This window comes from Halichoerus grypus, chromosome 10 (genome assembly GCF_964656455.1).
Source record: "Halichoerus grypus chromosome 10, mHalGry1.hap1.1, whole genome shotgun sequence".
Classification (NCBI taxonomy): Eukaryota; Metazoa; Chordata; class Mammalia; order Carnivora; family Phocidae; genus Halichoerus; species Halichoerus grypus.
The window spans coordinates 36,188,788-36,212,321 of NC_135721.1; the positions used below are offsets into that span (position 1 = coordinate 36,188,788).

At 41.4% G+C, this 23,534-nt stretch overlaps 1 protein-coding gene across 3 annotated transcripts in view; it reads left to right on the top strand.

Moving 5' to 3' along the window:
- The first annotated feature begins 4,824 nt into the window (after positions 1-4,824).
- TMEM87B (transmembrane protein 87B) overlaps positions 4,825-23,534 on the top strand; it is a 49,680-nt gene continuing 30,970 nt past the window's right edge. For all 3 annotated transcript variants that reach the window (XM_078056292.1, XM_078056291.1, XM_078056293.1), the window contains exons 1-8: positions 4,825-5,210; positions 8,967-9,027; positions 14,054-14,136; positions 16,369-16,503; positions 17,419-17,472; positions 18,711-18,801; positions 20,482-20,543; positions 20,776-20,959. In XM_078056292.1, coding sequence (XP_077912418.1) covers positions 5,052-5,210; positions 8,967-9,027; positions 14,054-14,136; positions 16,369-16,503; positions 17,419-17,472; positions 18,711-18,801; positions 20,482-20,543; positions 20,776-20,959 — 829 coding nt within the window. In that variant the 5' untranslated portion in view covers positions 4,825-5,051. The remainder of the gene's footprint in view (positions 5,211-8,966; positions 9,028-14,053; positions 14,137-16,368; positions 16,504-17,418; positions 17,473-18,710; positions 18,802-20,481; positions 20,544-20,775; positions 20,960-23,534) is intronic.

The following is a 23,534-nucleotide window of genomic DNA, read 5'->3' on the forward strand; positions in this document are numbered from 1 at the left end:
ATTGAAAAAAATTTTTCTCTCAATACTTTTAAAATAATGTTTCTCCATTGTCTTCTTGTTTGTATTGTTTCAGACAAGAAATTTATGTCATTCTTTTTTTTATTTAAATTTTTTTTATTTTTATTTTTTAAAGATTTTATTTATGAGAGAGAGGGAGAGAGGGAGCGGGTGTGCGAAAGAGTGAGAGAGAGCATGAGCAGGGGGAGGGGCAGAGGGAGAAGCAGGCTCCCCGCTGAGCAGGGAGCCCGATGCGGGGACTTGATCCTGTGACTCCAGGATCATGACCTGAGCCAAAGGCAGAGCCTTAACCAACTGAGCCACCCAGGCACCCCAATTTATGTCATTCTTATCTCTCTTTTTTTTGTATGTGACATGTCCTTTTTCTTTGCCTTAAAAAAAAAAAAAAATTTATTTATTTATTTTAGAGAGAAACGGTGTGAGCAGGGGGAGAGGCAGAGGGAGAGGGAGAGATAGAATCCTCAAACACACTACCCACTGAGTATGGAGCCCAATGTGGGGCTCCTCCGAGGACCCTGAGAATATGACCTGAGCTGAAATCAAGAGTCGGCCACTTACCGACTGAACCACCTGAGCACCCCCTTTTTCTTTGCTTTTAAGATTTTTTTCTTTATCACTGATTTTATGCATTTGCTTATGATATGCTTTGGTGTAATCTTTGGATTTCTTTTGTTTGGCTTTAATTGATCTTCTCGGATCTGTGAGTTTATAGTTTTTATCAAGTTTGAGAAAATTTCAGCCATTATTCATTCAAAAATTTTTTCTGACCCTTCCTTCTTTTGGGATTCTAATTACACATATATTGGGCCACTTGACTACCCACTGATGCTCACTGCTCACTGATGCTTAATATTTTTTCATTTTTTTTCTTTTCTGAGATTTTGATTCGCTTTTATTCCTATGTCTTGAAGTTCACTAATGTTTCCTTCTGCAGTAACCAATCTACCATTAATCCCAACCAGTATATTTTTTATCTCATGCACTGTATTTTGTATTGCTAGAACCTTAATTTGGTCTTTTTTCTATTTTCTATGTCTCTACTTAACTTTTGCACATATGGAATTAAGTTACAATAACTTTTGGGGTGCCTGTGTGGCTCAGTTGGTTGGGTGTCTGCCTCCGGTTTAGGTCATGATCCCAGCATCCCAGAATTGAGCTCCGTGTTGGGCTCCCTGCTTGGCAGGGGGTCCACTTCTCCCTCTCCCTCTGCCCCTCCTTGTGTGCTTTCTCTCTTTCTCTCTCTCTCAAATAAATGGATAAAACCTTTTTAAAAAGTTACAAGAACTTTTAATATTCTTTTCTGCTCATTCTGACATGTGTCAGTTCTAGATCAGTTTCAATTTTTTTTTCCCTCTTCCTATGTCTCATATTTTCCTGATTCTTTGCATACTTGGTAATCTTTAATTGGATGACAGACATTGTGATTTGACCTTCTAGGGTGCTGGAGATTTTTTATATACCTATAAATATCCTTGAGCTCTGTTCTAGGACACAGTTACTTAGAAACTATTTGGCCTTTTGGGTCTTGCTTTTAAGATTTGTTAATTGGGCTCAAGAGCCTTGTTTAATCTAGGACTGTTAGTCCTCACTGTTGGGGCAAAAAACTTTTGAGTACTCTAGAAAATGCCCTAAATTATGAAATTTCCTAGGTTAGCTGATCAGAACAGGCACTTTTCCTAGCCCTTTCTGGTACTGTTCCTTCTTATTCTTTTTGGTGAATCTTTTCTTGGCATCAGGCAGTTTCCTCACATGTAGAGAGTGATCAGTTCTTGCTGAAGATTTGAGGAGTACTATCTCTAGATCTCAAGTTTCCCTCATTGTACAGCTCTTTCCACTCCATAATCAGTCCTACGAACTAGGTGTCTTACTCACATTGGATCCCAGCTTAGTCTTCTAAACTCTGGGAACTCGCTAAGTCTGCTTTGGTTTCTCCTCCCTATATTTTGGCCTGGAAACTTTCTCAAGCTACTAAGCTGGACCAGTCACAGGGCCTAACTTTCTTTCTTTCTTTCTTTCTTTTTTTTTTTTGTTTTGCTTTGTTTTTTAATTCTTATGGGATGGGATAATTGTCCATTACCTGATGCCCAGTGTCTTGAAAACTGTTGCTTCATATATTTGGTCTGTTTATTGTTGTTGTTTTAGGCAGGAGGGTAAATTTGGTCCCTACTGCTTCATCTAGCGGAAGTCTCTAATGTACTTTCTATAAACTTTTTATTATGGAAAATTTCAAACTTACACAAAAGTAGGCAGGATTGTCATGTAAATGCCCATGTGTCCATCTCCAGGTCTTAGAAAATGATCAACTCACAGCCAATCTTGTTTTATCTGTGTCCCCACTCACTTCTCTCCCTCTTGTATTATTTTAAAGCAAATCCCAGACATCATGAAAATTTATGCTAATATTTTCAGGGTCAGTTTCTGCAGTGATCCCTGTCAGTGCCCTGCCCATATTCCCCCTGTCCTTTCATTTCAGTGTGCCTGAACTGACTCTAGCTCTCATGGTCTGCATCTCTTTGCTTAAAGGCTTTCCTCCAAAGTGGGGAGAACTACTGTGTCCTGCTCATAGCAGGCTGGAACTGCCAGTGTCATTGGTGCCACCCCCCCCCCCAGGGACAGACCCTAACCAAGGACTAACGGGTATGAAGATATAAATATCTCAGCTCCTTCATCCCTTGTGAGATGATTATGAGGCATGTGCTTCACACCTTTCTCCTAAGTTTCTCAATGGGATTACATTCCCTTTGCCCACAGTAGTAGTCGATGTGATAATGCCCCCTTTATTATCTGTATCCCCTCTGTGTCACATTTGCTCACTCCCTGTGTCAGTTTTCCAGGGCTGCCATAACAAAGTACCACAGACTGGGCGACTTAACATAATTTATTTTCTCATGATTCTAGAAGCTAGAAGTCCAACATCAAGGTGTCAGAGTTCAAGATGTCAGCAGGGCTGGTTTCTTCTGAACCTCTCTCCTTGGCTTATAGATGACTGTCTTCTCACTGTGTCTTCACATGGTCGGTGTGTGTGTGTGTCCTAATCTCCTCCTCTTATAAGAATACCAGTCATACTGGAGTAGGGCCCACCTATTCAACCTCATTTTTACCTTAATTACCTCTTTTAAGGCCCTATTTCCAAGTACAGTCACATTCTGAGGTATTAGGGTTTAAGACTTTAGCATATGAATTTTGGGGGAAAAATTCAGCCCACCACACTCCCCTACTGATATTTCCTGCATCTCTCAAATGAACTACTTCTACTCAAATCTTTATCTCAGGGTCTGCTTCTGGGCAAACTCAAATGAAGGAAATCTTTAAAAGATAAAAGACTCTTGAAAAAAATAACCAAATTACCCCCATACACTCTTGATAGCTATGCTTCAAGGCTTTACCTATTCTGCCTTGTACAATTGGCTTTTTACACGTGCACATCTTTTTATATTTTTATGTCCTCACAGTGATGGCAGGGACTATGCTGTATTGATCTTATCCCTATCCAGCCAGTGCCTTGGATGCAGGAGATATCAATGCTGCTTGATTTGCTCAAGTCAATGACAGTAGTTCTAATCTGCCTTGGAAACCAGGTTTTAACAGAATAGCCACAAAATCTAAATGACAAAAGTACTTGTACTTTAATAATGTAAAATCCTTGCTGAGTCTATTACCAGCAATGTATACAAATGTGCGATACCTAGCACTAAGGCAAACAATATATGTTGACTGAATTAAGGTTTTAGTGATTTAAATTAGAGGTATATATAGCATCATCAACTGAAGTTGGAAGCTAAAAACTCTGGATTACAGAGACATTTATAGTAGACACGAATTTATATAAAATATCTTCAAACTGCTAGTGCCACCTACTGGTGGGGATTGGCCAGTGTTCCAGAAACCTATCTCCGTGCTCTTGAATTTCGATGGTTGTATAACAAAGGGCCTATATGAAGCATTAGTAAACAATAAAAAATATTTATATATAATTACAAGTGTCTTGTGAAAAGGAACTATCACAAATTCAATCTTCACATTTATATATACACATGAGCCTCAACTCAATACTCTGAACTAGACCCTCAATAATTACTGGCTAAATAAGTGACTAGGGTGACTGATAAGGCAGAGAGAGCCTCTTGACTATAAATCAATCTTATTTTACGTTATAACAATATTAATCCAGGATTGTATTCTTCCTCTGGACATTACTTACATTTGATAATAAAGTAGTTCTCTTTGACATCAAAGACGTCAATGCTGGGCTAAGTACACAGTAAGACAGATGTAAGCCCTGTCCCTTTCAGCTTTAAGTAATCAGGCGGCTTTATTTGTCTGAAAATTACTAATTGTGCTACCGACGTTATGCTTACAACACAGTGCCTTGGGTTCAGCTGACCCTGACCTCAAAGTACTTTCCAGACCACTTTCCATGAATTTAGGGAACAGTTTGTTTCCCTTGAGCTGGGGTAGGGGCACGTGCAGAGGATGCAAGAAACTGAGACACAAGGAGCAGAACTTTGACACGAAACCATCCCATACTCTCGGACCACAACCACAGTGAAATCTGGGACCTGAGTTTTCCCCCCTCAGGCCGGCCCCGCCTCCCAGCCCGCCCCCGCCCCAGTATGGTCCCGCCCACACCCCCGCCTATTCCCGCGGCCCCGCCTCCACCCTCGGGCCCAGTCCTGAGTCCCGCCTCCCCTCCCGGCCCCGCCCCAAATCTAGCCCCGCCCCTAGACATCTCTTCTCCCGACCCCGCCTCCCCACTCGGGCCCGGCCCCCGAGGCCCGCCTCCCCACTCTGACCCGCCCACCCCTCCTAGCCGCGCTCTAGCTTCTTTATAGCTCCACGCCTGAGCCCGGGCCTCGGCCCCGCTTCCCGGGCCCAAACCCCGCCTCCTCGCCCAAGCCCAAACCCCTCGTCCGCCTCCCAGTCCGAGCCACTCCACCCGACCCGAACCCGCCTCCCGGAGGCGGAGCTGCACCAGGTGCGGACCCGGGGCGTGGCGGGCGTCTCGGAGCGCCAGGTGCAGCTTCCGTGTCAAGATGGCCGTCTCCTGCCGCTTCGGGGCCCGGCTCCAGCCCGGCCGCCGCCTTCCTGTCGGGGCCCCGCTGCTTCGCGTCGCCCTCTACCTCTTGTGCTGGGCCCCGGCGGCTATGGACGCCGTCCCGGAGCTCGGGCTCTGGGCAGCGACGGTCAACGACGTAAGTGGAGTGTGGAGACCGAGGCGTGGCGCGTCTCGGGCCCTCTGCGTCCTCGCGGAGCTCGCTCCGACCCCCGGGCCCGGCCCCGGACTTGTTCTTCTGGTCTTTGCCGGGCCTGCTCCGGCTCCGTGATGCGCTCCCGGAGTCTTTCGTCTCTTATGGACGAGGAGGGCCCTCTCCTCCGGCCCGACCTGGGCTGTGGGGAAGCTTGTGCATGGGGAAGACTCTCCCTTCTGAGGGCTGGTACTGTCCTTCCCGAGGTCCTGGCCCCTCGCTGTGCTCTGACGCGTTCCGGCTCGATCAAGCTCTTGTTTATTCAGACCCGAGCCCCAGATCCCTTGGCACTCGCTCGTGCCAGCATCTTTGCCATTTGACCCCTCCTCGGGCCGGGTGCAGCCGCACCGCCACACCCGTGAGGCCACTTTAGAAAGGACTTTCCCAGTCTTCACTCAGCATAAACTTAAAAGCGCGTGTGCTGCTTTCGTTTTTTTCTTTAAATGAGGAGGAAACATGCGGCAGCCACCCCACCCCTCTTTCGCTCTTCCGGGGTTCCTGAATTTCTCTAGGGCTCCTATCATAGTTCCGGGAATGTGTGTGTGGAGATGAGGTGGGATGGGTGATTAAGGAGTGTTTGAAAGACTAGTCTGGAGGCATGAATGTGTGGAAACTTCCTTTGCAGGACAGGCCATTTGAGAACTTGGCATCCAGTAGTCACATGAGATGATGTAGGAGCGATGCAGGAGTAGAATTTTGGAAAGTCTTGCTAAAGAGGGACAGGAAATCAGGAAGAGGCCTTATCCCCTACTTTTCTAGTCAGATGATTCATCCAGCTCTGTTTTAAGATGAATATTTTCCACATGCATTGAAATGATGTTTGAGGGCGCCTGGGTGGCTCAGTCGTTACGCGTCTGCCTTCCTCTCAGGGTCCTGGGATCGAGCCCCGCATCGTGCTCCCTGCTGGGCGGGAAGCCTGCTTCTCCCTCTCCCACTCCCCCTACTTGTGTTCCCTCTCTCGCTGTGTCTCTCTCTATCAAATAAATAAATAAAATCTTAAAAGAAAAGAAATGATGTTTGAGTCCTAAAGGCAAAACTTATATTTTGATTTACTCAATCAGAAAAATTTAGTACCAGAGGCTGCAAATACTTCCTACAGCGTAGAAACTATACAGGAAGGAAAGTAGGTCTCTTTCTGAATTTCTAAGACCCGGTGCTACCATTTCTTCCAGGATTCTTCTGGGTTGGTGTCCCATTAAATGTGTCAGTGATATAGCATTCACATCTCTATTGAATTTCTCTGAACAGTAAAAAACAAAACTCAGAGAACCACACTTGCGGTTTCATGCTGCTTCTTTAGTGAATGGCAGTATCATAAACTAAGTCAGTGTAAACAATACTGGAAGTGAATGAGCTGTGCACAAATTGTTAAACTACTTGACCATATCTGTAAAGATCTTTGCCACTTTACTTTGGATGGTGAAACTCCAAAGGCCCTGGAGAAAGAATGACTTTGCTTCCTGCGTAAGGAAGGTAAATTTTTCCTTGGGTCCTACATCAGATCAGTAGCAGTCCATAAAGCCCTTCTTTGCAGAGAATATGCTGATTTTCCCCCCATTTCAAGTTGTTAGAATTTGTCCTTAAGAATAAGAGAGGAGAGGGAGGCTTTCATTTATTTGTACTGCAAATGTATCAAGAAATGCTTCTTTTGATTGTAAAGGTCAACAAATAGTTTGAGCACCTGCTGTGCACAATGTACTAGACTGGCCATTGCTGTTGCAAAGATGAATTTAGACAACAGTCCCTTCTCTCAAGAAGCTAACGTAGTAGTAGAGACAACAGATTCATGAGTAGTTAGATACATGGCAGCATTCTTGGAATATTAGTGGAGCACTAGGGGGGGCGTCACCTAACTCCGCTTTCTAGAGTTGATGTCTGGTTGGGTCTTTAAAGATGAGTAGATGTTACCTGGATGAAGAAGGAGGAGGGAGTAGAAAAGCAGCAATGCAGGAAAATCTTAGTGTTTCTGCTGAATGAGGTTCTGGTAGGAGTGTTAAAGGGGACTCAGGCTACCCTAAGCCTCCCACAGCTTGGTCCTGAACTTGTGGCCAGGATTCTAAACTCCAGGACCCGTAGGGTCTGAGGCCAGTGATGTCATTGAGTGAAGTGAACTAGAGTTAGGGGATGCTGGGAGAGCTGTGGCCTCTAGATGATGTGCTCCTTCTGAAGAGGGCAGCTGCCGTTCAGCTCCAACTAGTGGATCTTTTATGGCAATGTAGAGACAGAATTGCCAGGTCTCCCCCCCTTTTTTTTAAAGGGAAGACCAGACTCCATGTTTTTATCATGTCAACTAATTTAAAACATTTTTAAAAGTTCCCGTGTGGGCCAAACAAATCCCATTTATAGGTTTGCTTAGGCCACCAATAACAAATTTGGAGTGTGAATGAAGGAGAGCCATTGAAGGATTTTAGACATAAATACCAATCACTGTGGCTGCTATCTAAGGATGAATTACAGACTCAGATCTGGTGGCAGAATTATCAGTTAGGTTATTGCAGAGTGGGAGGCAGAAAATGTTGAGAGCCTGAATTGGAGCAGCGGTGGCAGGGATGGAGAGGAAGAACTAAATTTGGGAAGTGTTTGTGAGATAAAATAGGCATGCCTTGGGGATTGGGCAATGGAGCTCAGGGGCTGGAAGGAGCCAAGGCTGGGGTGACTAAAGCTGGCATCACCTGCAACCAACATGGGTAGTATAGAAAGAGTAGGGGAGGAGCAGAGAGGAATGTGTCTGCTTTAGGACAGGATAGTGTGGAGTGTCTGTCCACTAGGATGGACATGACCTTGAGGCAGTTGGGTATGTGGATCTGAGGCTCAGAGGAGGGATCTGGGCTGGGGGGTTTGTTGTTACTGTTGAAACTGTGTTGGGGTGGAAGGTTACCAAGAAAGAGCTGCCTGTCATCTGTGTTTTTCATTCCTAACCACTTGTTCATTGAACACAAGCCCTTCTCACAGCATTTTTATTCTTGGTGAGGGCAGACGTTAAATAACTAAGTAATGGATTATTTCGTTTTAATTGTGGCAAGGGTCGTGAAGGATGGGTCCTAGAGACTGTGTAAGGGAGGGCCTGGCCTGGTGTGGCACCTGGTGGAAGACTTCCTGAGGAAGGGGCTCTTGAACTGGGCTGAGAAGCATAAGAAGTCATTGACAAGGTGAACCAAGAGTGACAGGGAAGGGTTTTTAAGTAAATTTTCAGGTTGACTACTAAGGTCCTGAGAGCTGGAAGGAGTATCCTGCATTTAAAACACTGAGAGAAAGGTGCTGAGAGGTGGGCAGGCCTTGATCACGCCGGGGCCTGTGAGCGGCAGTAAGAATTGGTCTAAGTACCAGTGGAAAACCATAACAATTTAGGAACAGGGATGGTTGTTTTATCAAAAGTCATTCGAATAGATATCGAGAAAGCAACTGCAAATGCACAGATAGGTCCCCTGCCTGAGCAGCAATAATGGTACATGGCAGCAGCCTTTACCTCCTGTGTGTGGCTGGTCCCCGGCTGAGACACTAGGAGCAAGGGCATTCCGGAGCCTCTTAGAGAGTAGACACATGGCACAAGATTTTAAGCAAGTGGGTGATGGGACCAGATTTACATTTTTAAAAAATAATCACTCTGGTCACAGGAGTGCAAGAGTTAGAACTGTATACTCCTAAATAGAGAAAAAAAATTTTTAACTAGATCTTTCTATATTTTCTTGTGTTTAATTTTAGAAATCAGGACCTTTGATATTTAGAAAAACTATGTTTAACTCTACTGAAATCAAGTTTTCTGGTAAGTACAATAAACTAATATAATACTAACAACAGTATGTTATAAATGAATAATATCATGTAATATATAAACATATTAAAACTAATATAACATATTTTAAGCTATGCAAACATTTTGTCTTTAAGTGGTTCTAACATTTTCAGTGTTTTTCTGTTTCAGTTAAGTCTTGATTATTTTCAAGAATGATTTTTCTGATCCTGTCTCAAAAAATGTAATATGAATCATTCTTTAAAAATTATAATTAGAGTATAATAAAGTAGGCTTCAGCAAAGAAAAGTATTTCACTTCTGTGAAATTTTACTCTGAATCCCAGCTTTTAAAACTAGGTAAATTCCTTTTAGGAATATATGACATGTCATGATTGTGGTAAAGCCTTCATATCCCTGAAACTTTTATAAATATACACATGGATCACAGAATACAATAAAAATTACTAGACACTAACATTTTAATTAGGATATAAGAACTACCAAGTCATAGATCTTAAGGTTTTTACTATTTTTAATGGGTTTACAGCAAATCATATTTACTATAGTCTAACTCCTCTTAGTGTTTCCAGTAACTTGACTAGGTAAGTTGGTTGCCAGGGTTAAAGTTTTGGGATAAAGGAGTAGTTTTTTGTTGGGTAGAGTAAATTGGCTTCCTGGGGATCCAAAGCCATGCCCCTTTTCTCTATCACACCATGTTCAGATCATTTGTTGGGTGATTCTGTTGCATGTGGGTCTCTGCGGAGGGAAGTTGGCCAGTCATGAGCTAGAAAACAGAGGTGGTTCAAAGCAGCTCATTGATATCATAGATCATCAGTGGTGATAAGAACTTGGTAAGAGGAAGTTGAAGTCAAAGGTAGGTGAGGAAAAAAATTTGGCATCTGTTTGCTTTAATGAATTCAAATTTCAGTGTCTAGACAAGTAAGATTTAGAAGGTGCAGACAAAAAAAATGGGGGGGGAAAAAGTGGTATGTACCAGTGAAACACATAATTTGATTTAAAAAATCAATACAGGGGCGCCTGGGTTGTTAAGCATCTGCCTTCAGCTTGGGTCATGATCCCGGGGTCCTGGGATCAAGCCCCGCATCGGGCTCCCTGCTCAGTGGGAAGCCTGCTTCTCCCTCTCCCACTCCCGCTGCTTGTGTTCCCTCCCTCTGCTTGTGTTCCCTCTCTCGCTGTCTCTCTCTCTGTCAAATAAATAAATAAAATCTTAAAAAAAAATCAATACATAATGTTTGTGATCAGCTAAGAGTAGACCACGCTCAAGACGGTGGTATTAACATGTCTAAAGAAAGAATGAGGCAGCAGAAGGGAGTTAGAAGCAAAAGCATAAAAAAATACGAGTGTTTAGTCAGGTTAAAGCAGAGGTCTAGCAGCACCGATGGGAGAGAAGGCTTCTTGAACTATGGCTGTAGGTATAACATGTCACTAGCAGGTGTAGATGCAGCATCCTTCTGAGCCGCCTCATTCTAGTGCCATGCTCATCAAGCAACCTTCATCACCTTTGGGTATCCAGAAAGGCATGCTGAAGGGAGAGAGTTAATCAATCATTACACAACCACTTTACAGTTACTATTCATTTTAAGTGAGTAATTAGGCATTCTAGATCATACGTCTACATTGGTGGTATGGTGAAGGAGTGAGACTGAGTCTCTGTGTTCTCGCAGAACCAGATTTTAGTGCCTGCAAAGCTAAGAATTAGTCCATTGGATATGTGTCCATGCTGTGTGGTGGATCAGGCATCTGGCTTTCCCTTAGGTGACCACTCTTTTTTTCTTTTTTTTTTTAAGATTTTATTTATTTGACAGAGAGAGACACATCAAGAGAGGGAACACAAGCAGGGGGAGTGGGAGAGGGAGAAGCAGGCTTCCCACCTAGCAGGGAGCCTGATGCGGGGCTCAATCCCAGGACCCTGGGATCATGACCTGAGCCGAAGGCAGATTCTCAATGACTGAGCCACCCAGGTGCCCCATGGTGACCCCTCTTTTGCTACCCCATTCAGGATGCAGTCTTGTGGAGTTACTGCTGAAAGTCTCTCAGTGTAATTCACTGTATAAACAGAATAAAAAAAATACGCTATATAATCATTCTCAATATGTACAGAAAAGCATTTGAAAAAAACGCAACACCGATTCATGATAAAAACTCCTAGAATTCTAAAACTAGAAATAGGAGACTTCCTCAAGCTGGTAAAGGCATCTATGAAAAATCTATAACTAACGTTATACTATCAGTTTTCTCCAGATTGTTCTATAAATTCAGTTAATCTTGATCAAAATCCAAGCTGACTTTATATAGAAATTGACTAGCTATTTCTAAAATTTATATGCAAATACAAAAAAACCTAGAATAGCCAAAGGAATTTTAAAAAATAACAAAGTTGAAAGACTTCTATCTGATTTCAAAACTTATAATATAAAGGTACAGTAATCCTAACTGTGGTACTGGTATAAAGGTAGAACATATAGAACAATAAGACAGATCAGAGAGCCCAGAAATAAACCCACATGTGTAAACTCAATTGATTTTCAGTAAAGGTGCCAAGGTAATTCTTTAGAGAGAAGATGGTCTTTTCAATAAATGATGCTGGAACAATTGTATATCTACACTGAAAAAAATCTCATCTCTTACATTGATCATGGATTTATTTATTTATTTTTAAAAGATTATTTATTTATTTGACAGAGAGAGTGAGAGAGCACAAGCAGGGGGAACAGTAGAGGGAGAGGGAGAAGCAGGCTCCCCGCCAAGCCGGGAGCCTGATACAGGGCTCGATCCCAGGACCCTGGGATCATGACCTGAGCCGAAGGCAGACACTTAACCGACTGAGCCACCCAGGCGCCCCTGATCATGGATTTAGGCACTGTCTCCACCTCTCTATCCTTCCCTTCTGGGACTCCATTTGCCCTTATGTTAGACCGCTTGATATTGTCTCACAGGTCGCTGAGGCTTTGTTAATTTTTTTCAGTCTCTGTGCTTCATTTGGGATCTTTCTTTTGCTTTGTCTTCAAGTTCAGTGATCTTTTCTTGTCCAATATTTAATCTCATTTAACCTCTATTAATCTTATATAGTGAATTTTTTACTTGAATATTGTACTTTTTTATTCTCTAGAAGTTTGGTTCCTTTTTTCAAATATCTTCTTTCCCTCCTCAGTATTTTCATATTTTCCTTTATCTTTGAGCATTTGGAAAATATTTATAACAGCTGTTTTAATATTCTTCTCTGCTAATTATCTTTGTCATTTCCACCTTTGTCATGATGACCTATCATAATTATGAATCAATTTTTTCTGCTTTTTATATCTAGTTTTTGTTTGGATAGTGGGTGTCATGAATGTTACATTCCTTTTTTTTTTTTTTTAAGATTTTATTTATTTGAGAGAGTGAGAGAGCACAAGTGGGGGGAGAGGCAGAGGGAGAAGCAGACTCCCCACTGAGCAGGGAGCATGACGTGGGGCTTGAACTCGGGAATCCAGGATAGAGACCTGAGCCGAAGGCAGATGCTTAACTGACTGAGTCACTCAGGCACCCCATGAATGTTACATTTTTAAGTGCTAAAATGTTGTATTCCTTTAACAACTTTGTTCTGGCAGACAGTTAAGTTTCTTTTGGGTCAGTTTGATCCTTTCCAATTTTATGTTTAATTTCTTTTAGGGTGGATATGGAGTAGGGCTAACTTAGCACCACTTCTAAGGTGTGGCCCTGCTACATTTCTCCCGAATGCTTGGTATATTTAATGAGGCCTTTCCACTCTGGTTGGTGGAAACTGAGCTAGTTCCCAGCCCTGTGTGACCTCTGAGAATCACTGGACTTCTTTCTATGCAGGGGCTGGCTGGGGCAGACAGGTTCAATGGTATCCCTGTCCAGATTTCATTTACTTTTTCTCTAGGCAGTTCCAAACTCTTGGGTGTTCTGCCCCAGAAATTCTACCAGTCTCAGCCTCAGGTTGGATTCCCTCTGGTTACCAGTCTTCAAGATGGCTCACAGTGATCCCTGCCTCCTGGTTTTCATGACTTTATATAGTCCCCTACCACATTATATCAAGGTTCGTCTGACCAAGAGAATATGGCAGAACTAATGGCATATCACTTCTGAAACTAGGTCATAAAAGATACTGTGGCTTCTTCTTTGCTCTCTCTCTCTCTCTCTCTCATGACCTACTCTAGGGGAAGCCAGCTGCCATGTTGTGATAACACTCCTAAAAGAGCTTTTTCTATTTCTAGACTTAATCCTTTTCTGTCTGTCTAATCATGTTACCCTCCTACCTGAAACATATGGTAGTCCTTTGTAATATTCAAAATAAAGGAAAACTCCTTAGCAGAGCATAGTACCCCTTACAACTTTTCTCCAGCACTCTTATCCAGCTTCAGCTCTTCCCCCTTTCCCCAATCTGTGTTCTGACCATAGCAGACTATTTTCAGGTGGTCATGGACATTTACATATACTGTTCCACTCTCTTTGTCACCTAGCTAATTCCTGCTCTTCACGTTAAAGGCCTCCTCCTCTAGTAAGCCTGTTGGTACCCCTTCTTCATGCTCTTCTAGACTATGTTAGGTGCCCTGCCCAGGGCTCCCTTGACCCCCTCTTCTCAGACCCTTATTCTATCAAAGGTGCCTGTTTAATTGTTAACCCTTCTCTCCCTAGTACCTCTTATATCAAGGACAGGGATTATTCTAGTTTACCATTATGTCTCTGACACACAAGGGTTGCTCACTTAATATTTTTTGAATGAATAAGTCAGTGAAGAGAACAATTTAGAGTGACTTTAGAGTAAGCAGTGACAGCATATTTCATTACTCAGTTGATTTTTAACTCTAGATTTAATACAGAGATTAAATGAATAATATTATGGCAACTTTTGGTTAACTATAATTTAATTAATTTATCTCATTTTACAGTGACTTTTGGGCAAAATTAGGTAATATTTTACTCACTGTTTCATTAAAGTAGCCTATTTTAAATTGCATTCTCGAAACCTTAAGCTTATATTGGAGCATATATATGATTATTATAAAATAAGACTTTCTTTTTCTAAACAGTTAAGTCATTCAGTTGTTCTGGGCCTGTGAAGTTTACCATAGAGTGGCATTTGAAGCATTATACCTGTCAAAATGAGCTGGAGGTAAGTAAATGCAAATTTTTAATGTATATAAAGCTATGAAGGAAAAATTATGAGTATAAAAATTTATTAGCTCATCAGGTGAGGAGGCCAAAAATATAGATTGTAGTTTTAAAAGTGCCACAGATTTATTTTGGGACTTAGGCAAGAAATGTTTTAATTATATCAAAGTATATGCTTTCTGAGAAGGAAACATCTTTTAGTTTCCTAAAACTAAAAGGTTTTTAGTTTTTAAACTAACTAAAACTAAAACATCTTTAAACAAATTTTGTCTCCTTTTGTCTTGTGAAAAATGTTAATAAATATTTAAACCAGACATGTAGGAACCATCAGTAAAGGGATTGTGGGTCACATACAAATAAAAATCAATGTAGTTAAGGAAGAAATGTAAAAATTTTACTTCATTCAAAAAATTAGTTATAGGGCACCTAGAACTTTAGGGAGCCCGAGTAGCTTTAGTGAGTAGAAGCAGATCTCAGAGAGGTGAGGAGAGGAAAAGAGACCCCCAGGGAAAGGAGGAGGGGGAGCAGGTGAGAGGAGCAAAGAGGCCAGGCTAGGCTTTCTCCTGCCCCTGGGATGTCCTGCGTCCCTCAGCAAGGTGTTTCTTTTGACAGTTCTGATGGTTGCTCACAGCCATTTCCTTGTGGGCTCCTAGCTTGAATGATGCATGGGTTTCCATACTTTTATCTGTATTATCTTTCCATTTGGGATGAAAGGTGCGATTTTCCTCAAATACTGCCTTTGTGACTTTATCCCCAAATATTTTACCCCTTCACACTAAATACTTCATTGTGTGTTTCCTAAGAATAAAGATAATTCACTTAGATTACACAGTACAGGGATAAAATTGAGGAAATTTAACATTGATACAAACCTGTTATCTAATAGATCTTTTTTTCTTAAGATTTTATTTATTTATTTGTCAGAGAGAGAGAGAGAGCAACAACAAGCAGGGGGAGCAGCAGGCAGAGGTAGAAGCAGGCTCCCTGCTGAGCAAGGAGCCCAATGCGGGGCTCGATCCCAGGACCCTGGAATCATGACCTGAGCCGAAGGCAGATGCTTAACTGACTGAGCTGCCCAGGCATCCCTAATAAACAGATCTTAAAGCTTTGCCAGTGTCCCCAAAACATCCTTTTTAGCAGTTTTTTGTTGTTTTCCTGGTACAAGGTCCAATCCAAGATCATACTGCATTTTTGCAGCTATTTTTTTTTTTTTGTCTTTCCTGACATTGATGTATTTGAGGTGTACAAGCCGTTTATTTTTATAAAATGGCCCTCAATTCCAATATTTCTGATATTTCCTCATGATTAGATTGAGGTTATGTTTTTGGCAAGCATACTGGAGAGTTCTGGTTTGTCCCATTTTTGGTAATGCTAACTTTGATCAGTTGGTTAAGGAAGTTTCTACCAGGTTTCTCCACTATAAAGTTACTACTTTGTTGTTAACACTAATTTGTGAAGAAATATTTTTGTGTTTGTATGTGATTATCCTGATTTTTCATCAATCCTTGTTTTAATATCCTTTGATTCTTGACTGATGAATCAGTTATTGCTCTGATGATTGCGAAATGGTGATTTTCTAATTCCATATTTTCTTCTGCTTTGTTAATATTCTGCCATCACGATGAGCTCTCTCTTTTCCTCTTATCTTACCTGTCAATCATTTAACTGAGCAATCATCAGCATGGACTCATTGATTTTTACTTTGTTACATGGGTTATAATCTATTACTATTTTTTATTTATTTTGCTCAAATTGTCTCCTATTTGGCCAGTAGAAGCCAACTTAACCTTTTCTTGATGACTGGAAGCCACCATTAGGAGCCTGGTTTTATTCATCTGTCTTTGATTTAACTTTCCTTGTAGTTAAATGCTGCTTTTCTTTCTCTGTAAAATCTTTTATATATGGGATAAAATGAAAGTAGCCTCAGGACAAAGTATTTTTTATTTCTCCGTGAACCATTTCCTGTGGTAATACCTTAGTCACTTTTCTTCCTCTAAGATTATGCTTGTATTATGTGTTACTGTATCTGAGCACCTTGGAATGGCTAACATGTTATGATTACCTTGTCATACTTAAAATTATATCCAAAACATTTTTCGGTATTTTGTTCTGCATGTTTTCAAGTGTTCCAAACTGAATAAATCTTTGATATCATTTAGATACTAAGTTTTACTTATCTTCTTGAATAAGAAGTGTGGAAATAAATTATAACATAGAATTTTACCTTGGGTAGGAGGAGCTATCACAAAAACAGGATCCTGGTGTTGATGAAGACTTTTGTGGCCATTTGAAGAATACTGAATGTTGGACAACAAAATATGAAAACTTAGATTGCAACAGTGACTTACAGGTGTTTCCCTCGCTGACTGTGAGTATCTGTCTTGCCATGTCAAAGTAGAATGTACTTTACTCCCAGTGAATACAAGTATTAACTTAAATTCTATTTTATCAATATTTTGATGAAGAAAGGTGCTTAATTTGTTAATTTTAGGTGTAGTTCTTTTGTATGTGTAGTAGTAACTAACAAGTAAGATCTGGCGCCATTGCTCCATTTCATTGTACCCTTTACAGAAACACCCTTGAAAAGAACCCTTTCATCATCTTTTCCTGGTCTGCTGTCAGTTCCTCTGTCATCCTCTCTCCTATCTACTCCAGTGAGACCTTTGCCCCCATCATTCCATCAGAACAGCTAGTCAGGGTTTCCAATACTAAAGGTCTGTCAGCTTACTTGACTTATCAGCATCCAACCTACTTGAACACTCTCCTCCCTTATGCACTTACTTCCTCCCAGCCTGGAAGATTTGATTCTGAAATGTTAACAGCAGTCATCCATGGGTTATGAGGCTATGGGTCATTGTAACTTATGTTTTTAATCTGTAAATTCTGAAATGAAAATATGTCTTCAGTGAAAATAATAAAGGTGTTTTTAAAATTTGTGTTGAAGTGTAATAAAGTGTGCATATCAGAGGTGTATGGCTTGATGAATTTTCAGAACCTGAACACATCAGTATAGACCCAGATGAAGTACAGAATATTTTAGCACCTAGAACCCCCTTCCCCCCACCTTTTAGTTCCTAATACCTTCCCCACCAAAGGTAACCGCTATCCTGATTTAAAAAATAATTTTTCAAATGCAGGATTTTGTTACTCATGTTTGTGCTACAAAGATGTGTTCTCTGGTTCTTTACTTTTTTCAAAACATTTTTTCTTAATTGTTAAAGCAGTTTTCCCCATAGAAATGCAGCAATATAAAATGGAATTATTTTATTCTTTTTTTTTCCAGAATAAGGAACTAATTACAAATACCAGAAATGTTTCAAACCAGGAAAGATCAACAGTAAGTCATTTTATTTGTCTTTAAATCAAATGTATACAAGTTCAGGTAAGCCTGAAAAGAATCTGCGATGGATAAATACTTGGAGAGCAATATACAGTAGGGCGATTAGAAGCAGGGAAGGAAAAAGAAGCATTATTCCAAATAGTATATTTTTTTTATGTGTGTCTGTATGAATTTTGTATATACTTATTTCTGGCTTTGTTTAAAAATTCCTTTGAAGTTGTAATTTAAGGTTAACTTCTTTGCAGCCTTTCTTTCAAATGCCTAGCATAACAGTGGGCTGGTCTGGATCATCATTAAGGATGTAAAGAAATAGAAACCATGAATGTAGCACCAGGGGAGAGAGAATTTGGTATTTGGAGGAATTCCTAAAAGTCAGAAGACCAAGAGGTGGAGAGGGTTGGAAGCAGTTGAGTGTAGGGACTGAAGGTAGCTTTAGGAGGGCTTAACGTTTGCTTTTATGCCATGACTCTTCATGTTCCTTAAGTTTTTCAATGATCTTAAAGAGTAGTTTCATAGTGGAAAGGCGTTCCACTCTGCAGTGGCTGGGACAAACTCTTTGCTCTGCACAGACTCTTGCAGGTGCAGGAGTAGGAAGTGAAAGGGAAGGATAGGAAGTATTCTGGAAGGATGAATGTGAAAAGTTTGACTCAATTATGTGGGACATTGCAGCATTCCTAGGCATTACAGTGGGCAATTTCATTTCCCAGCGGGACTGCTAGTAACATAGATGTTAAGGAATTTAAGTAATTGAACCTGTGTACTGAATCTGTACAGTCTTTCTAACAATGTTACCTGACTTCTTACTCCCCCCAGTTCAATTTAAAAACACCCACATTTAACAACTGAATGCTTGATATTAGGATGAAATATGGGAAGAGTAATATTAGAAAAAATATTTGAATGGTATTATTAAGTAAAACAGAATGATAGCATTTGGGGGAGATCCTTTAAAAATATTAAAAGAGGAAAAACTGAACAGTAGAAAAAGCTTTTTTCTTCCTCCATTGCTTTGGGTCTGAGAGGACCATGGTTGGGGGGGGCGGAATGGGGGCAATCCTTCCACAGTCTGCTATCCTTCCACTGCCTACCATTTCTTTCCATTGTTTTAAAACAGTAAAAAGTAACCCAATTCAATTACTAAAAGTTGTTTTAAAATGTGGTGAACAATTGTTTAACTATAGCTTATTCAGCAATTTTTAAAAATAACATAAAGGATATTTTTTTTCCTGTTTTAGGATGTTGTAGCCCGAACACAGAGAGATGGGTTTCATATCTTTATTGTTTCTATTAAAACGGAAAAACCAGAAGCAAGATGGAATTTGAATGGTATAGTTAAACTGCATGCGTGTTTACTATCTGCTTTTACTATATTCTGTATTTTTGTCGTTGACCCAAGTCTACATTTTCTGTTAAAATACATCATTCAGAAATTAATTTCTGTTAATCACAAAAATAAGTAATCTGTTTATCTGGGGTACTTAAAACTTTATGCTTATCTTAACTGTAATATTTATTTTTTAATGGATTGGAAATTTAAAATGAAGGTAAATTTTTAAAATTTCAAAATATAGTGGGATATAAAATTCTTCATCCTTTCAAATTTAAAAAAGAATTTTCTAATATAGAAATGGGTAGGCAACATTTTAATTGCATTTGCAGTACATTATATTCTGTCTCATGAAAATGGCCATCATTGGGGGTTTAAAATTTTTATTTTTATTTATTTATTTATTTTTTAAAGATTTTATTTATTTATTTGACAGAGACAGAGACAGCGAGAGCAGGAACACAAGCAGGGGGAGTGGGAGAGGGAGAAGCAGGCTTCCCGCCCAGCAGGGAGCCCGATGTGGGGCTCGATCCCAGGACTCCGGGATCATGACCTGAGCCGAAGGCAGCCGCTTAACAACTGAGCCACCCAGGCGCCCTAAAATTTTTATTTTAAAGCATCTGTCTATAGCTTAGGAGTAGAAGTAGCCTATCTGGCAACTGTGGCTTCTGTGGGTATGTGAACTCCCTGCCCACCCCCCGCCCCCAAGGTAGGCCCTCTGTGTCTTATTAAGCTCTATGGTTCCTAGTATGCAATGCAAGAGTAGGCTTACAAAAGGCAATTTGTAAGAGAATGAATGCTTTCGCAGATCTCCGAATTGCTTCGGCTGTCATTTTCCAGAGTGAGTGTCTGCTGGACCAGTAGTAGCCAACAGCATGTGAGGGTTCTGGGGACTTGCAAACTGCTCTAATTCATCCACTAGGGACACAGAGGTGAAGCCAGGCTTTGCCTTTGAGAGTTGCCCAGGCCAGTGAGGAGGCAGGAAGTACTGAGTGACATGGGCATTGCTTGAGAGGAGGCACAGAACTGGTGTACCACAGGGGAAGCTGGTGGAGGTGGCTGCTCTAGAAGAGTGGGAAGTAGGGCCTCTTCCCAGAGATGACATAATGGGCCAGAGAAGAGAGCCAGGGACCTTGGGGCCGTTCTGCTACCTAGACTTGTGCATTCCTTGCACCTTCCCAGGTATTGTGTCTATTTCTCCTGATACCAGCAGGCAGTTTTAAGACCCCACCAGTTAGTAACTGGAGCAATTACTGAGACCTGTAAGTTTTGTACTGTGTTTGGCACCCTGTTTATTATTGTTGTCTTGGACAACAACCCCAACCAAATGCTTGAAATCGGTAATCTATCCCAAGTTACATTAAGGAAGACAGAGTCCTCCGTAAGGTCAGTGACTCAGCAGGGGGCCAGTCAGAGGCCAATACTGCTCCGCTATCTGCATAATAAATTATTTGGCCCAGGTGTTTGACAAGACCACGTATACAAGTAAAGGTATCTTGACGAGATTACATGCCAATGACTAGTAATTATCCAGTACTTTTTGCTAAGTAAAAATTCAGCATTTGTTAGCTCGGTTTGTGTTCTTAGAGCCTTCTGGGAAATCAGCTTACATTTAAAAATATAAGAAAAGACTAATGAGTCATTTAATTCTTTAATTTCTTTATCCCCATCTTCACCAGTTTCTCTTTCTATGATTGGGCCTCATGGATATATTTCTGCATCAGATTGGCCTCTGATGATTGTGAGTATTTCTCATCATTTTTTCCTTTTTTTAAAATGAATTTTGTATCCTAATTGGAAACATTAACAATTTAAAGAGCTCAGTGGTGGTATCCCTTAGTAACTAATGCTTGGGTATACCCTCTATTTCTGTTTCCAGAGTGACAGGAAAATAAAAGATACTCGAGTGGAGAAATGTCCATTTTCAAATGATCACAAGGCTTAACTGACTAAAATTGCTTTTCTTCCTACAGTTTTACATGGTGATGTGTATCGTTTATATTTTATATGGCGTACTGTGGCTGATGTGGTCTGCCTGTTATTGGAAAGATATATTAAGAATTCAGTTCTGGATTGCAGCTGTTATTTTCCTGGGAATGCTTGAAAAAGCAGTTTTTTATTCTGAATATCAAAACATCAGCAGCACTGGGCTATCAAGTAAGCTGTGACTCTCTCCATAAATGCAGTATGATCCAGGAGACCCCTAGCATTTGTGAGCAGAGCTGTGGGAGGCCTCCTTTGTACAGTGGTTTGGGAACAGTCGCATTAGAGATGAAGAGGACAAGAGCCAAGAAGGGAATGTCAGAGTGGGGCTCTGATCTAGGCTAGCAGATGTGCTGTCCTCATTTTCTGTTCCCCTGCTTTCCCTCAGTTTCCTCCTGGGGAGAAGAAAACTCCCATTCCAGTGATTGACTTAAAACAACAAAAGTTCCAGGCAGGGGCACTTTCAGTGCTACTAATCCTTTTAACATATTTCTCTGTGTTTTCCCCATACTCTTTCTTCTCTTTTCTCCTCCACAAAAGAAGGAAAATTTGATCCCAGGGAGTAAATTCAGTAGTGTGGGGATGGATGGTGCCTGCAGCCATCTGGCGTTCTCGGTCTCCTCACTCTCACGGAGAACTTCACGTGACCATTGAAGGCCCCTCACGGTTTACACAGGGAGGGCAGGAAGCTGGGCATCTCAGATGTGTCACCCGGATTTCTAGAAGGTAGCGTGCAAAAAGGCCAGAGAAGTAAAGGTACAGTTGCATCGCCAAAGCTTTGGAAAGGGAGGTAGCTCAAAAGGGTTGAAAGCTCTCAGGAGTGTGCTTCTGAGCGATCCATTAAAATGATCTTTGTACAGATTTTCATAGGGTGCGGTTATGTCTGCTATTTATTTTTGTAATACTCCAGGAAAAAAAAGAAGAGTGAGTTGGAATATAGATGAAACTGATTTGGCATAATGTTGATAATTACTGAAGCTGAGTATTGGATACATGGGAGTTGATTATACTGCTTTCTTTATATTGGGAAATGTTTATAATTTCCCAAAATGAAAGGATATGTACAAGAGAAGAAAGAAAGGACAAATATCCAGGGAGGCATATTAGAGGTCTTATTACACTATGAGAGGTTTTAGTGATATTTGTGTGTGTGCACGCGCGCTCGCACACTTGCTCTAAACCAAATAATGAAGGAGGGGTGAAGCTGCTGCTCATGGTTCGCCAGGAGAGCATTCTCGAATGTCAAGTAAGGCAGTTGAGCTTTGCTTTTAGTGGTGATCATCTCTTGTCTAGGGAGGGCGGAGGGTGGCCTGAACGTCAGTGAGGAGCAGCAGCAGCCTAAGATACATGAAGGGATGAGAGGCCACTTGCCACCCTCAGGGACTTTAAGCCCTGTGTCTGAGATGACACGAGAAAGCCTTGGAAGAGAAACCACAGGCTGCTGTCGGTGTCTTTGAGGAGTCCTGTGAAAAGGAAGGCACCAGAAGACGGCATGGCTGCTGCTGTTCCCGATTTTCCCAAGTGGGAATGAAGTCTGTAACCCAGGCTGTCTTGCTGAGCCCTGATCCTGGAAAGATAGACTTTAAAAAAAGTACTGCAGGGACAGGAAACGGTGATTGTTAGGATCCAACACGGGGACCTTAAGAGTAGGTCATGTCAGATTGACTTCTTTTGTGCTTCTAAATTTAGTATATTTGGACTTCTTCAAGGTATTTGACAGCTGTGATTTCTTGTGGACAAGGTGGAGAAATGTGAGCTGAAAACTGGTTGTGCAACCATGTCTGGAGGGCTCGTGCACGTAACCACCCAGCAGCCTTGTCAGTATAGAGCTGTGTTGTCCAGTGTGGTAGCTACAAGCCAATCTGGCTGTTTAAGTAAAATTAAATTAGCAGTTCACTTCCTCAGTTGTCCTAGCTGCATTTCAAATGCTCAGTTGCCACATGTGGCCGGTGATTACTTTATTGGACAGCATAGATGTAGAAATTTCCATCATCCCAGAAACTTCTATTGGACAGCACTGGTCTGGAGCAATGGTTCTCATCCCTGGTTGCACATAAGCATCACTGAAGAACTTTGAAACAATACTAGCGGGGCGCCTGGGTGGCTCAGTCGTTAGGCGTCTGCCTTCGGCTCAGGTCATGATCCCGGGGTCCTGGGATCGAGCCCCACATTGGTCTCCCTGCTCGGCAGGGAGCCTGCTTCTCCCTCTCCCACTCCCCCGCTTGTATTCCCTCTCTCACTGTCTCTCTCTCTGTCAAATAAATGAATAAAATCTTAAAAAAAAAAAAAAAAAAGAGTCTCTTACTAAAAAAATAAATAAAACAATACCAGTGCCAGAGATTGGCATACCTAAGAATTGGTTCTGTTGAGAGGCTTCCCATGTGATTGTGGTGTGCATCTAGGATTGAGAACCACTGGGTTAGAAGGAGGGTTTTTTTTGTTTTGTTTTTGTTTTTTTTAAAGATTTTATTTATTTATTTGAGAGAGCATGAGAGGGGAGACAGTCAGAGGGTGAAGCAGACTCCCCGCTGAGCAGGGAGCCCGATGTGGGACTCGATCCCGGGACTCCAGGATCATGACCTGAGCCGAAGGCAGTCGCTTAACCAACTGAGCCACCCAGGCGCCCCAGGTTAGAAGGAGGTTTTGAATGATGTCTGTCTCAGGTTTCAGACCTTGTTGCTGGTTTATCCTTATTATTCACTTAACGTTCATTGCAGACCTATGCATCTGTAGAGAGCATTCGCTAAAA